At 42.1% G+C, this 16,405-nt stretch overlaps 1 protein-coding gene across 1 annotated transcript in view; it reads left to right on the top strand.

Annotated features, from left to right (window-relative positions):
* The window catches only part of LOC139209268 (ERC protein 2-like), a 146,754-nt gene that overhangs the window by 106,307 nt on the left and 24,042 nt on the right, over nucleotides 1-16,405 (top strand). Inside the window, exons 17-18 of the mRNA XM_070838916.1 lie at nucleotides 775-936; nucleotides 5,193-5,258. Of these exons, the coding sequence (XP_070695017.1) occupies nucleotides 775-936; nucleotides 5,193-5,219 (189 nt within the window). The 3' untranslated portion in view covers nucleotides 5,220-5,258. The remainder of the gene's footprint in view (nucleotides 1-774; nucleotides 937-5,192; nucleotides 5,259-16,405) is intronic.

Below are 16,405 nucleotides of genomic sequence, written 5' to 3'. Positions count from 1 at the left end.
GAGAGATGTCTGCATATCTTTCCTTCGAATCATCTTCATCCCATACACAATCCCACCTCCCGCTCAGCAGTCATACCCTCCCTCAGGGGAAGTATCTGCAGTTAAAGGAATGACGTTGAGCATGTCAATATATCTGCACCCACTCTGTCTCCGTCTATCTCCCAGACAGCTGGCCTCACTGGAGTTAGGCTGACTGTTAACATTAGTCAGCCTGGGCTGTTATCTCTCTCCAAAGCAATGATGTTGGCAGGATGACATACTCTTCCACAAACACTCACACAAATACACACAGATGCGCACACACAAACAAAGGACACATAGTCTTACTTACCCATTTACAGACGTGCAGAAAAACGCATATTTGAGTGTAATTTTAATCAATGACATCTAAAATGAGGATGCTTCAACCGGGCCAGAACGCCTGTGGCCTCGGGCTTCATGAAAGACTCACTAACTGTTCTTACTAGAATTCGTCTAATCCAATTAAATGATAATCTGCAATATGGATGACATTTGACAGAGTTACAATATTTTCATCAGGCTCTTCGACTCACTCAATTTATGACCTGTCAAGTGTTGTTAGCGGCACTGTTTTTATCATCTTTGATGGCTTTCAACATGCTTCCCCCATCCAAGAATCCCTCAGCCTAATCATTCTAAGACCCCGAGAACATTTTTAAGAAACAAATAAGCAGTGTTGGGGAAATAAATTGCCTAGCGTATGCTTGTTATAATTATGCGTTGTAAATTTTCTTGTTTATCATCTGTTTGCAGACTCAGAGCAGAATGAAGCTGATAGCGGATAACTATGAGGAAGATCACATCCACCCGCAACATCATCCTCACCATTCTCATCATTTGCATCCAGCAAACGTGCATCACCGAAGCCTGCCAAGAGGAGCCCCCCATGCCAACCATCGACCCCATATGGACCAGGTCAGTATAAATGTGCACACACACACACACACACACTGATGCACACCCACACCAGCCAGTTTAAAGCTTGGGCTTGTTTACACAAGTTGACATATTGTGGGCTCACATCTTCATGCTTTTAAAGTTGATGCAGTTTCATATTTGTCATCTCCACCACCAGGCAGTTGTGGTCGGACTCGGCAGCATAAAATTTCCCTTCTCTCCCCTCCTCTGTCTCTTTTCACTCAACCCCACTGCATCTTGCCAGGTCAGTTATTCATATCATTTAGATAAGGAGCCTGAGGGGGAAAGCTGCCAAATGAGTGTGATTGATCGATGGGATCTGTGTGTGTGATTAGTTTATATATCATTCATCTCTCACATGAGCTCGTTCTCTCAGACTAAGTATCATACTCAGACTGCCCTGAGGAAAAACTTAATGTGTCTGTTTGAAGACAGCTGAAGAAGGACTGTTGTTGTTATCAGCACAAAGTGTTTGTGTAGCTGTGTGAGCGTGCGTGCATCCAAGTGTGCATGCTGTAGGTGTGTGCTTGATTGTAAGCGTGTGCATATGTGTGTGTGGATGCACATGGAAATTCACACCTGAGTCTTTGTTGATACTATGTACCCAGATAAAATCGCTAACGGGAGAAACCAATCTTCAAAGACAGACTGAGATGATTTGGCTCTCCATTAGCTGATAAAAGCTTCCAGTCATTTGAATGCAATATAAACTCATCACAGCTTCATTGTTGTCAAGACGTTGTGATTGGGGGGGATTCCAAACTATGAGGATAACGTGTGTCTATGCGTGCTTGGGGGTTTAACGCGAATACCTGGGGATTTCCACCTGAGTCTAAATTTCCACATCTGTTCTATTTGATATGCACTATTGCATGTTTCTAGACTTTATAAATGTTTCTGAAACTACTGTCTAAATTAGAGTCAAACATGCACTGGGGATCCCCAGTCCTTAATACCTCCCCAACATATGCACTTGCACACGAACACACAATGTCACACAATATCATCTATGCATCAAGCCACACATGCCTCGGCAATATGTAAGAAGACAGGATGCCTGGTTTTAATATTATTTTAGCCTTTTACGCCTCTGGAAAGACTCTATTTCTGATTCCTTAAAGAATGTGAGGGTCTGGGTTTGATTGACATTCATATGCACACTTTTGATTCAGAATCTCAGATACACTTGAGTTATCTATTACAGGGTATATTTCTGTGAACATTTGAATCCTTTTCAACTGTAGAATGCATCTACATCTAATTTGAAAGATTTTGCTTTAGTATATGGAAGTTTACAGCGGAAAAATGAATGACATGTAACCACCCTGTAATCCCACAAGGACCATTTTTAAATTCTAACTGTGTAGTTAATAGGTTATGTTATGTTGTGTTTCTCATGTGACTTGCTAAAATAATATTAGAAAACTATCAGGTCTCTCTGTTATCCCGTTGTATCGCAGAATACCTATGACCACGGTAAGCTTCATATTAAACTATGAACTGCAGGGGGTCACTTTTTTAGTATCACACATTTTTGGACTTATAAATATCTCTCCTTCAATACAGATTTGCAGCACTGTTTTACTGCGGCAGTGTTTATAGATTTTGACATGTGAAACAGTAGCTCTCTGCAAGTGATATTTCTGCTTTTCATGTTGGAATAGCAAAGAAAGTATTATTGGGGTTGCTGGGAGATCTTGTTGAGAATGTGGGGAATAACAAAATAAGTCATAAATCTGACGATTGGCTGAATTGTACTTTCTATTAAAGTAGAATTTTTATGTCTAGAAATGGGAACTGTCATGGCTCACACTTTGCATGCAACATTTGGTGAAAAAGGAAAGAGCAAATAGGTTTTAAAAGGAGGCAAAAATAGAAATGCATTAAATGTAGTTTAAAAAAAAAACAGTGCCTAAAATGCATACATATGCAACTTGCAACTTTTAAGTCCACAGACACATTGCATAAAATCAAAGATGTGTATAAAGATGTCCTCATTCCCCTCTGTCCACAAGCTGCAGCCAGAAGCTGATTATTATTTGGCTAACTTGTTTCTCAGTCATTCTCCCTTTTGCGAAGCACACGCTTCAAAAACAACAGACCCTGTTGACAGAGGTCAGCCAATCACCTCATGGCTTTTCCTCGTATCTGATCCTTGACCTAGTAGGGAAGTTTAGCAGAGGTCAGGGTAAGGCTTCCAAGGTGTGTGTGTGTGTGTGTGTGTGTGTGTGTGTGTGTGTGTGTGTGTGTGTGTGTGTGTGTGTGTGCGTGTGTGTGTGTGTGTGTGTGTGTGTGTGTGTGCGTGTGTGTGTGTGTGCACGCGCGCACATTGCTGATGGGGGCTATCAGGGCACACAATCTGGATGTCACTGAAGTCCCTGAGGTGAGACTATTTTCCCTCAGAACACAGGACTTCACATCTTGGGAGGGGGATACCCTCTTCAACTATGATTAATCGCTCTATTTGTTTTTGTTGAGCACTTTTTTCTATCTCTCCCCTTGTTTTTATTACTTCACCTCTTTCTCCACCTTTTTTCTTTTGCCACTACCTCTACTGTCTCTACTTTTACTCCTTTAGCATTGCTCTTCTTCTTGGTGCATTTTCTTCCCACCCGCATTCTTTTTCACCATGACTCCCTGTGTCTTTCAGTCTTTCCTTCAGTCCCTTCTCTCCCTCCATCTTTTCAAATGTAATATCCAAGTGCAGTCAGTGGTTCAGTGCATTGCCGGGTCCAGAAACGCCACTCGGAGGATGATTGATGATGATAATGATAATGATGATGAAGAGGGTCTGCGTGTTCACCCTGGAGACCACAATGCCTTTCCAAGATACAGCTAGTGCCATGAATAACATAACAGTGACCACACATGCATTTCTTTTTTTTTTTTTTCTTTTCTTTTTTTTGCAATTGCATTTGCTCTAACACAAACACATACACACCACATGCACACCCAAGTGGCACATTTACGACACGTAAGCACAAATGCATGCACTGGAATACTGGACACAGAAACATAAGAACACACTTCAAGGTTTTCCAAGGAGCCAAACCGTGTGTCATTCAAAGCTTACTGCTACAGTTAGTGGGTCCATCCCAATCCTCCAGCTATACATCCTGTCGTCTACTTAATCTGTGATGGACTCAGTCTGAGGGCAGGTGAAATCTAATCAATAGAGACAAGCAAAGGAAGTGGATGTAGCCTCTTGAGATACACCCCAGGTCTTTGTCCCAGCATGGAGTGTGTGCAGTTTGACGGGCAAGTTGTGTTCATGTTGTTCTCATTTAGCCATGCCAGCACCACTGCCAGATACTTGGCAGCAGCCTAGGAAGGAAATAGAAAACAGCCATCAAGTGTTTATCAGAGGCAGAATTATACAACCTTTTCTTTTGGGTTGTTGTTATTTTTTTCTAAAAGTTAACATGCTGCCTGCTTCACGTTTATGAGAAGTAGCACATGGTATTTGGCCTGTTAGTGTGTCTCTGTGTGCATATGTTTGCGTGTGTGTGTGTTTGTGTGCTTAACCTGGCAGAATGAGTGGTTATAGGTCTGGCTCTGTTTACAGGGCCTGTCACAGCCATTCACTGCATGTTAGCATTTAGCATCTAGCATGTTCCATTGAAAGGCCATTATATCTATAGCTTAGCTGCTTAGGTATAGCCTACTGAGTTTACTAAGCCTGTCACAACCACTCAGTCCAACCAAAGCCACTGTGGACTGCAGCCAAGGCCCTTCTGCTTTTTGCTCTTGTGCAGCGATAGCATAGACCCTTTGCTTTGCTGGAGCCTAGTTTAGCGTTATGCAGACGATGGCTTGGCTATAGTGAGCTGCCAGCTCATGCTAACCATTGTAATGTTAGTGTCTGAGTGAATTAGCCTTCCTGTTAGCAGGGCTCTTGCCTGCACAGCTTCAACCCCAAGGAAACCCCTTGTGTGTTTAGTTATTGGTTCCTAACAATCACACCGAGGTAAGTATTTCATGATATCATACACAGCTTTTCTGAATGAGGAACAGGAACAGCTTTTGATTAACAGCCACAGGTGGGTTAGGAGGACCATAAGATTAAGCAAGGTTAAGACCTAACCGCTGGACCAGAGTTTGTACAGTAAGTAATTTGGTTTAGAAGTAAGCCACCTTCTGCCACATACACAGTTTCTGGAGGCTTTTGACATAAAGTATCAACAACATATAAATTAATGTTTAATGGATGTATAATGACAATGATGATTTTTTCCCCCATGCTTTTCTCACAGGATGATGAAGAGGGAATATGGGCATGATGACCATCTCCATGGTAACCCTGCATCCATTTGTTCATGGTGAGTTTCTGCTGCACAGCTATTGCAACATTTTCTACTAATTTTAGAGTCATTAGTCGCCTTGCCAGGATGTAGTACTGTATATCTGCACTGGATATTTTAATGATCTTCTACACAATAGGCTTCCTCAGTGGGCTCAAGTAACCATTAGCCGAGAACATTGATGTTACCACAATAACCACAGCATTACCCAACTATGACAGAAGAGAGTGTAATAGAAACCGGCTCCTTTTCCCATTGCCTATGAATTTTAGTTGACTTAAGAGCCTCAGTTTATTCAGAGGTTTATGGCTGCCTTTTTGTGAAGTGCTCATATGCTGGTTGTGCCGCATGCTGTGTGTGCACTCTGTGGCTATATAGGCAACTGTGTGGTATTAGACCTATACACACCCAGCAGCCTAAAGCAAGCGCACCAGGGCCCATAGGTGATAAAAACGACACAGTGAGAAAAACCAGAGATGGACAAGTCTGTCTCTCTGCGCCCCACTTTTTCAGTCATAGTAAAGTTTTACCGTGCTACCCCACCCTGTTGTGTGCCAGTGTGTGGGGTAGTTAATTACAATACAACACAGAACAGTCATGAAGCTTTTTTTTTTTTTTCTTTTAAGGCTGCAAGCTGAAAAAGCATAAAATGAAGAATGCAGAGTCATAAAGGATAATTCCTGTTTTGGGAGTTTTATATCGAAGCCCCCCATAGACTCAGGATGCCTTTGAACGTAGACTTGCGGAAAGAGGTCTGTGCTGGGAGGGTTATGGTTTGCTTGGAGCTAATACATGTGTGTGCAAGACAAAGAGATACAGAAAAAGAAGGATTTATAAATGTACATGTCAGAGACGAGTGATAGGGACAGGAGAAGAGAGGGAACGGGAAAGGGTGCTTATGTGTTTATGTGGGAATGAGACAGAAAACCAGGCAGTATGGTATACTCATAGTTTCCAGTGCATCTCATTCTTTTCCCCCAGTAATCCACAGGTGGACCATCACAAGCAGATTCTGCCTCTAACCTCAATGACTTAGTATTTGTGCACTTTGCCCGAGTGCTGCGTTTGGGATTAAGATTCCTATAGCTTGTCTGTGAGTGCAGTGCAAAGCTTTAGCTATGATGTTTGCGTGTGCATTTGCAAATGTGTGTGTGTGTGTGTGTGTGTGTGTGTGTGAGTGTGCAAGGGAGCATTGCTGGGCTATACAGTGCTTTAGCAGCCCACATAGCCTATAATCCAGTCCATGTGTGCTGAGAATGCAGCAGTGTCAGGATTCACCGTAATGAAACAGACCACACTGCCCCCTTTCTCCTTCTCTTTCCATCTCTCCATCTTTTTCCATCACTCCTGTTCTTTCCACCTCTCCCCAGATTTTAGCTTTGCCCTACTCTAATGTATACTCCTTCAAGGTAAACCTAGAGCTGGACCTGCAAGTAGCCTACTGCTTCGGTATCTCCAATCAGATATCATGATGGTGTGTGTACGCACGTGTGTGTGTACGCATGTGTGTATTAGTGCTTCTTATCCCAATCTAATAGAATAAGCCAGGCACATTAGCCTTTAGCACAGAGTGGTGTTGTGGCTAGCGATATCAGTGCTGCTCATCTATCCACTGCTGTTATTCTGGCAGTGCACAATGCGAGCGCAGCTAACGTGTATTAGCCTTCCTCTATGTGAGAACAGATGGGAGCCATTTAGCGGTGTGTAGCTACAGCGCAATAAGGCCAGACCTAATCCCCATATCCTGTCCCTGAGTGAGCCCTCCCTAATATGAGCAAACAGAGATGACAGCACCGATAGACAAATAGCCGGGGATCTGTGTGTATATGAGTGTATTGGTGTCTTTGCAGGCATGCATGCTAGCTTTGATTGGTGTTTCATATGTATAACCTTGACTCCCAGTGTTAGGCTACATTTTGAAATCCACACAAGCCTATGTGCTGAGTTTGAATTGGCAAGTTCAAGTTCTGAGCATCCAGGTGTGGATTTGTATTGGTTAGCTATGGTTCTGTCTGAAAGGACACTGGGCTCTGATTGGCTCATTGTGGTTGTGTATGTCCTGCTGTTGATTACAGAGGTTTTGTTTACCCTCTTGGCCTCCCAGACCCCCCTCTAATGAAATAAGAATGTCCTTTTGGACAGAGAGCACAAGAGAAGGGGGTTGGAGGAAAAAGTGAAGGGGAACATGGGGCCAAAAGAGTGAAGCAAAGTGGGGGGAAGAGGTTTTCTGGAAACATTATGCTTTTATCCCACCGTGAAGTTATTTGTACTGAATGAAGCGAAAAGAAGCTGAAAGGCTTTCCAAGTGGGGACAGAAATATGTTTGTGTACGTGAGTGTGTGTGTGTGTGTGTGTGTGTGTGTGTGTGTGTGTGTGTGTGTGTGTGTGGTGCGTGCATGTGCATGCAGGAAGGACTGAGGCCTTGTTCAGGTTAAAATAAGTCAAGAAGATGGCTTTCATTTGCCCATGCTGTGTTTGCACTGAACACAGTGTTTGTATGTCTTGTATTGTGTATGCCAGTAAGTATCCCACTGTTGTGTATGCATGGCTTAAGCAAGACTAGAAATAGGAGTCTAAATTCAGTGGGAAACAGAAATTGGGCAGCAGATTCGCAATCCCATTTTTTATTCAATAACACAATTTAGTTAATTTAAGTATTTCACTGTTTGTTTTCACCTTCAATTCGAAGGTTTTCTCCCCACCAGACCTGGTCTCAGAACTGACCTGACAACATATGAAGCACATGAACCCAAACTAGTGCAACAATGGAGGCAAAGCATGAAGGAATCTGTGAATGTGGTTGACAATAGATCCTCCCACAAGTGGCTGACTGTGGGAGGCGCCTGGTGGCCCCTTTTCTGTCAATCTGGAGTTTTATGAGGAACTGGGAGACTGATAGGGATACCTTCTACAGATAAGCCCTCTATGAGGTGTTAATCCTGCTGAACATGCATAGATTTCAGTCAGGATCTATCCAGTTAAACCTGAACCTGATTATATTTGTCATTGTGTCATATCAAATATAGGAAAAAATACACATTTTAAAACGTTCCATGAGTCTCTAAAGATTTTCTCTAGAGAGTTTTTTTCTGATATTTGTTGTTAGCGATCAAAATAAAAGATTCATAAAGGCTCCATTAAATTTGGATCTTTGTAAGATTGCATGTTTAACCGGCAATATAGTTGAATTTATCACTACTTAGACGTACGTATTTTGTTGTATTTTTGTTGCTGCAGAGTAAAATGTTGTTTATTGATAAATCCAGCCGCCCCGTGGCATGCGCTCTCCTTGGTACTGAAGTAATACCAAAGATCACCTCTTGTTGTTGCCATTTGGCAGACTCTTGGCAGAATATGTTTGGCAGAATCTAGAATATGTAAATAGAGATGTTATATGAGAGTTGATTGTCATAAACAGTTGCTCTATAAATACATTCTTGATATAGGCTATTATTTATAATGATTAGCTGGCCATGAACATCAATAGAGAATACAATGCTATGTTTTAACAAAAATCCAAACAAAGGCCCTTTCTCTTCAGCCACAATGCCCACCCCTGCCTGCAGCAGTTGAAATCATTGATCCTTTTTTTTCTCTTATCTTCAGATAATGAAATGATAATGAAACCTCCAAACTAAACCCTCTCACTGCATAGAATTAATTTCAGAAAAATAAATTATATGCGTATCAAGTGTGGGAAATGACTTCACCTCTCAGTGTTCACAATTTGGTAATTATGATAATAGCAGTTTACAGCTCAGATGTGTGTGTTTTTAAATGTCCCCTTGTTCAGATTGTTTTCAACATTAAACAAAATACCGTGCTTTTAGTGTCAGGTCTACTAAATTATCATGAGTAACTTTTAATTCAAGGTTGGCTTTCAAAGAAAAGTCTGCCAAGTCAGATGACATTTTTACTGCACTGTGTGCCTTGTTGAATCTTGTTGTGTAAACAACTATTACCCCATGCATTAATCACTGCAAACTGATGGCTCAGAAATCGCCTAAATAAGTATTTCCCCAATGTAGTCAGCGCAACAAATTTTTTATTGTTCTTGTGTTATTCTGCATAAGTCATTATTCAGAGCAAATGTCTCTAGCCAGATAACCTTGGACACGTGCCATCGAAATTCTATTTTGTTTCTTACAGGACGCTGTCAATTACTGCAAATATTTTGTTTTAAAATACCATTTGTTTGTTGCAGAAATTATTCATTAAATAACATACCTTTGCTGTTATTTGTTATCTACAAAATTTCCAAGTAGGCTTGAAACTGTACGAAGTCATTGCATAGACCATCGCTAATCCCTCCAGTATTTTATCAGAATATTTTTGTCCACTCTGTAGTCTAGTTGCTTAAAATCCTTAAGCTCCACCCGTGTGTGTGTGTATGTGTGTGTGTGTGTGTGTGTCTGTGTAAAATTGTGTATAAACATGTGTGCATGCATACTTGTGTATGCATTTGGGTGATGTTTGGATATGTGGGTATCTCCTCACACGTGTGTAGCCATGCTGTGCAGTATGTCTTTGGTGACCAGTGAACCACAGCTTGGAGGTCAGCAGAGGCGTCTGACCGAGGCCATCCCTCAGCCAGCTGTCAGCATCATCAGTCTGTGAGGTCAAAGGTTGTTCCACCAGGTTGAACATGAGTGGAGAGAAGTCAATAACTCTGCAACACCTGAGCAACAACATCTGTGTGCGCTGTATGTTGTATCTTTTTCAGTCCATGCTGAAACAACACCTGAATTATTTCCCAAAATGCCCTGTTCTTGTGAAGATGGATGGTGCTGTGTATTCAGAAATCAGGCTCACAGCTGTAGTTTTCACTGGTACAGTTGTTGATACATGCTCAGAAAATCCCATCATCAGATCTTGAAGCATTCAAGCCCTTTCTGTGAAAGGACATAGTGACTTTTGGCTTGAAATAGGACATTTTTCTTAGTCATCTCGATTATTTGTTTACTCCTTTGTACTCTGACATCATGATTAAGTTGATAATTAATTATTGCTGTTTAAAAATGCCATGCACATTATTACCTCTAAGTGGATAAATGAGGAGTGGTGATAGAGTTGTTTTGTCACTGTGGGTGTATGAAGCTGTAGACAGACAGGACACAGAGACGCTTCTTCAGCCCCAGCAGATAGAGGAGGAGGAAGAGGAGGTGGGGGAAAGTGGAAGGAGGGAAGGAAAGACCTGCAATGTTGTGAGGCAGACAAGTTTATTCATGTTTTTTTTTTGGTGTTTTTTTTGAAGTTGTATGCAGGAAAAGGCAGTTAGGCACCTGATGTGTGGATCATAAGGCAGTTTGTCTGAGTAAGCTCCCCTTCCCCACCCACAACACTCTCATTACACACGCTGAGACATGGCCACACACACAATCGCTCATGCAAACCTCAAAATGTGCAGGAGCAAAAGCTAATATGTAGGTTTTGTCATTCTATTTTGAAGATCAGAGGTGTCAGCCAGTTAATTGCATAAGTCCCACCTCTGCCTTCGATCAACTGACCCTAGCAGGTCTGCTGTCGGCTTGAGAGTGGAGGGGATGGTAATGATCCAGAGGCTTGTCCTGTATTAAACATTTGCAAGCCTTTCTCTCATCCTAGCCAGCCAAGTGACACCAAAATGGGATTTGTCTTACAGCTGCTGATGGTGGCCTGAGTTACCGCTATGGGCCATGAGCCCAGACATTATCACTGGTTGTACTATCCAGTGTTATACTATCAAAGTTATTTGAGTTTCACTTTTCAAAATTACCCTTACTTTAATGTTATTTAAGGATTTTGTTTTATTAGCAGTTTAGTTCCAGCTTTGTTTTGATACAGAAAGTAATGACTTTTTGGAAAATGTATTAGTAGGGCAGGGCATTGGATGTTTTGGTCCTAACACATTTTGAAGAGTTGTATTATATGCAGTCCAGTCAGCAAGCAATTAATAATTTTAGTGCCTCAACCTTATTTTGTACCGTAGACTGCTGAGTGGTCTGACCTCACTAGCTTTATAAATGGATTATGCTACAATGTGTTAGATAAGTGTTTTTCCCAGTCGTTGTATGGAATCAGATTTGTTTCAAAAGTTTCAAGCAAAACTTATTAAAAGTCAATCAAAATAAATGGATTTGAGAGAGAAAAAAATGAACTCACGGAAAAAATTATAACCTTCAAATAAAAAAATGTCTCTTGAAAACAAATAACTGTCTTTTATTTTGTTCAAGGATGTAGTTTTGCTCTCTACCTTTTGGTTACGCTTCTGGCTTTTTCGTTTGTGCTGCCAGATTCTTTGTTTGAGTTTTGACACAAATCTATCGCGTGGGCGGGCTCTTTCAAGGGCGCGTTCCTATTGGCTGTTGAGTTTTTGAGCGACACGGCTGTGACCCGGAGGTTGTTCCCCTGTTTGCTTGAATTGACTCCTGGGGATCTATAAAGTTTTTTAAAAAACTACATACAGTGATTAGTACTTACTTTAATCTTGAAGCAGTTGCTTGTATGCCCCCCTATGCTTCCTCTTCATGCATGCCTTGCATGCATGAAAGATTCTTTCTCCTGCTTGGTGATTAGAAAAAGTTCAAAAAACTTTATAGATCCCCAGGAGTCAATTCAAGCAAACAGGGGAACAACCTCCGGGTCACAGCCGTGTCGCTCAAAAACTCAACAGTCAATAGGAACGCGCCCTTGAAAGAGCCCGCCCACGCGATAGGTTTGTGTCAAAACTCAAACAAAGAATCTGGCAGCGCAAACGAAAAAGCCAGAAGCGTAACCAAAAGAGAGAGGGCGAGAGCAAAACTACATCCTTGAACAAAATAAAAGACAGTTATTTGTTTTCAAGAGACATTTTTTATTTTGAAGGTTATAATTTTTTGCTTGAGTTCATTTTTTTCTCTCTCAAGTCCATTTATTTTGATTGACTTTTAATAAGTTTTGCTTGAAACTTTTGAAACAAATCTGATTCCATAGTCGTCGTTGTTGGGGTTTTCAGTTCAAGTGCACCAACGCGTGTGCCAGAAGACAATAAGCACTTACTTTTCTTTCTCTGGTATGTAAGTGAAATAACGTGATCGGGCTTTTTTGAATTTATGACCACTTATTTTCTGGCTCATGTTCATAATCTCAAACACGCTGAAAGTCACAATAAAGCTAAAAAATGACTGATCCCGCTGGTTATGTACATGTAAATGTATGTGGCACGGATGTGTAATTACTTTTTTCTTTAATTATAACTTAAACTTTCAGAGTTTTCAGTCTAAAAGCCAAAATACTTTTACTTGAACCACCTCATCCTCCCTCCTCTGTCTGAACATGCCAGGTGTGATTCAGTCGGTGTCTGAAAACTCCTCTCTGGTTTGCAGAAATGGCTCAGTGATCCCACAGTCATAAATCAGTACACCTCAAGCTGTCGCTATTTTGCACCTCTTTCTCTCTCTCTCTCTGTTTTTTCTCTCTGTTTTACTCTATCACTTATCTCCATTGCTTCTTCAAATACCATCGCCAGAAGAAGTATTTTTCAGTGCACATTAAAAATTATATTAAAAGGCGATATGCTGATTTTAGCATTGTGGTGGATCTGTGTGATGTTGAGGTCAAAATAAAAAAAAAAAACTGGTTGAGTATCTAGTAAGTTCTTACTCTGCAGCCAACTGTGTGTGTGTGTGTGTGTGTGTGTGTGTGTGTGTGTGTGTGTGTGTGTGTGTGTGCGTGTGCGTGTGCGTGTGCGTGTGCGTGTGCGTGTCAAAAGATCGAGAAAGAGAAAAAGAGAGAGATTGGCAGGATTAGAAGGGTGTTTTGTGAGCTTATGGAGATGGCAGCACACAAAAGCCCTTCCCTCAGGAGAAACTCGCACCTGGGGAGGCACTTGTGAGCATTTGCGTGCATTTATGTTTGTGTGTTTGAGAGACAGAGAGCAAAATCATTGTGCATAAGCGAATTCTCAGTGTGATGCTCTAGAGGTCAGATCCCCTGTTCAAGCCGGATTACATCCCAAAGGGAAGGTCTGAACATTCACAAAGAGGCACTGATGGAGGGAGGTATAGGGATTTGGAGACAGAGAAAAGGGAATCACAGCCTTTTGACTTTAAACCTGTTATTTTCCTCAGACTTCCTGTGCTCGCCTCTCTCTCTGTCTTTAACAAACACACATAGATACATACATATACACACACACACACACACACTGACGGCACTAAAAATACCCCTTGGGTAAGTCCTGTGTGGTTCCCCAAACTTAGTTTTTAGCATAAAAATCCACCCCTAGGCTGCCAATTGTAGACGTGTCCACTGCTCCAAGGCAGAGTTACCTATTAAAGGGCAGATAGAGAGAGGTTGGGGTGGGAGGGGTGGGTGTTGCTACAAACTAGAGTACTCACACCTGCTGATTTTGCTATGTATGACACTTGATCACTACTGATATTGTACCACTTACTTAGAGGATGTCACACCCTGCAATGTACAGCACTTGTACTGCCTCAACTCAAGCACCCACACGCACACACACACACACACACACGCACATATGCACACATACGCAGGCATACAGTACATACACTTAAATTGCCTAATAGAAAGCAAACATTTATGATCAAGATTGACATCCACGGAAACACTGTGGCGGAGAAATAACACTAAATGTATTTTAATAAGTAATAGCAGAAGGAATTTCACTATTTTCTTTCCCTATTCTAGAAATGCCAGAGCTGCTATCGGACACTCCTTGTAGAATTGAAGAGGAAAACTAACAGGAATTTACCTGTTTCCTCCTGGTGAAAGTCATCCCGTTGCAGAGTCAGCGGAGAGGCTTCATAACTTGGGCAATCGCAGAGCTACTGTAATAACATCAACAACCTTTGGACTGCCACTCAACATTAAGGGTTGACCACTAATTAGGCCTCGTATAACAGTAGGCTGCAGTTTATTTCTCACGCTAGCCCAACACCTTCCCAAAGGTCATCCACATCTAGGAAGCTCGTAAAATGCGAGATGTGCTGTGTTGCCATTTGTCAAAACAGCAACACTTTCCTCCATAATTGATGTCTTGCAGTGTAATTAGATATGAAAGCGTTCTTTTCCTCAAAAGAAGAGTCTCTGACATTCTATATCAGTGACCTATTCAAACCTGCATAATGTTTGTTGAACTTAGCTTCCAAATCCCGAAATGGGTCACAGCCGTATTGCTGCAGGGTACCCATATGACATGGGTAGTAAAGTTTTTTAAAGCCCCTGAGTCTTAGGGCTAGAGAATAAACTTCTCATTTGGGCCCCACGCTGAAAAAAAAGTGTATAAACTTCTATTTGAACGAAAGTTAGTCTAACACAGCTCAGCTTGTTGGGCTGAGTGGTGTGTTTTCAGCCAGGTTATGTTTTCCAGTGAAACCTTAGAATTAGATGCCAGAATGGCCTCTCTCTCTGTCACTAGATCAGCTCAGACAAGCAGATTAGTGCTGTAGCTGCTCTGTGTGTCCCTCACAGCTTACTGTATGTCACTGCTATAATCCTTGTCATCAAACCAATGGGTCAAGGTACTTTACAAGGGTGTCTTTCCCATACCTGTATGCACTCACACTCACATGCATACAACTTACACATGTGCAGTAGAACTCACTCTCCCTCTCTTTCTCTCTCTTATCTGGGCCTGTGGAAAAGCCACACTTGTACGATGACATTCAGCACAGGATTAAAGCCCATGTAAGACCCTCCTCAGCTTACACTGGTGCTGCCAAGAGGGGATCTATACAACCACACACTCTCATGCAACCCTGTACACACACTGGCAGAGGCGCAACTGCATGCACACACATGCACACACACACACACACACACACACACACACACACACACTGTAAGCAGGCAAGCACAAACTTGTTTGTGTCTCTCCTCAACAAACACTGCGAGACACACACATACACACACACACACAGTTATGCGCACACACACCATGTACACACACTCTCAAACACACACACACACACACACACACACACACACACTGACATCCTTTTGTCCCACATCCCACAACTATCCTCATTGGTCTCCTCTCTGAAAGGCTATCTTTGCCAGGAATGAGCCCAGACACCAATCCCATCTGTCTGCAATGGAATCATGGGACCCCCCCCCCCACACACACACAGACACACATATACACACACAAACTGACACACAAACTCACATGCATACAGCACTGTTTGCACTACTGTTGCCAGGGCGGACAAAGAAATGAACAGTTACAATGGAGAAGACTGAGACTGAGGGTAGATTGAATACAGACTCTCTGGGTTTTAGTTGTGCTAAGGCCAGACATGGTCAGGACCTTAGTTAAGGTCTGTACTGCTGTGTAACTAGGTCATGTTGTGTGTATGTGTCTCATTTTTTTGTGCATACTTCTGGGGTCTGGTTGGGTCTGGAGAGGATTCTCATTGGAATACATTCTGATTGGACTTGTCTAGCTAGACAGCGATCCTCTTCTGATTGGTTGTTTATCCCCAGGCTTCCACTTCAGGGATTGCTTTGAATTAGTGCATCTCTGTCACTCCCTCTACATTTCTTTCTGTTTCTTTTCTTCTCTGTCTCCACCTCCATATCTTGTAGAGTGCCGCTGGCTGTATGTTTGATGTGAGTGTGTTTGACGCGCTAAAGCAGAACCAGCAGTGGGCTGCTCTCTGTTTCTGCCAGTCCAGCGAGGCTTGAAGTGGAGATGGTTGCCCACAGAATAACCTTGTGTGCTAAGTGGTCTTTTACAATGTGCTATATCAAAACCAAGTTGTTGTGTTGGTATACAAAGTTATGCTGCGTCCACACATACAGATACAAAGTATAAGGCAGTGTTTGGCCTCTCAGGAAGCTGTAGCTTTGTGGATATGTTACATTGAGCGTGTAATTTACATCCTCTGTATACTGCGACTGGACAGCTGCTTTCTGAAGTAGCAGCCATACTACACATACGTACACATAGTAGGTTATTCTTTACTGTGCCGTATGTGTTGCAGAAATTGTTTTAATACAACATTCACACCCAAGCTGGTAAGACGTATTGGCATTTTGGTCTTGTGTCTGCGCTGGAAGCAATCCCCCGCTTACTGCTGGAGCAGTAAACAACTTGGTGCTTCCATTTCCATTTCCGTGGGACTAAAATAAAGCACTTTTGGTTCTTGCCTGGTTGTTGCTCACATTGCATCAGAGGG

Source organism: Pempheris klunzingeri, chromosome 11 (genome assembly GCF_042242105.1).
Source record: "Pempheris klunzingeri isolate RE-2024b chromosome 11, fPemKlu1.hap1, whole genome shotgun sequence".
Classification (NCBI taxonomy): Eukaryota; Metazoa; Chordata; class Actinopteri; order Acropomatiformes; family Pempheridae; genus Pempheris; species Pempheris klunzingeri.
This window is presented reverse-complemented; position numbering and strand designations above follow the sequence as displayed.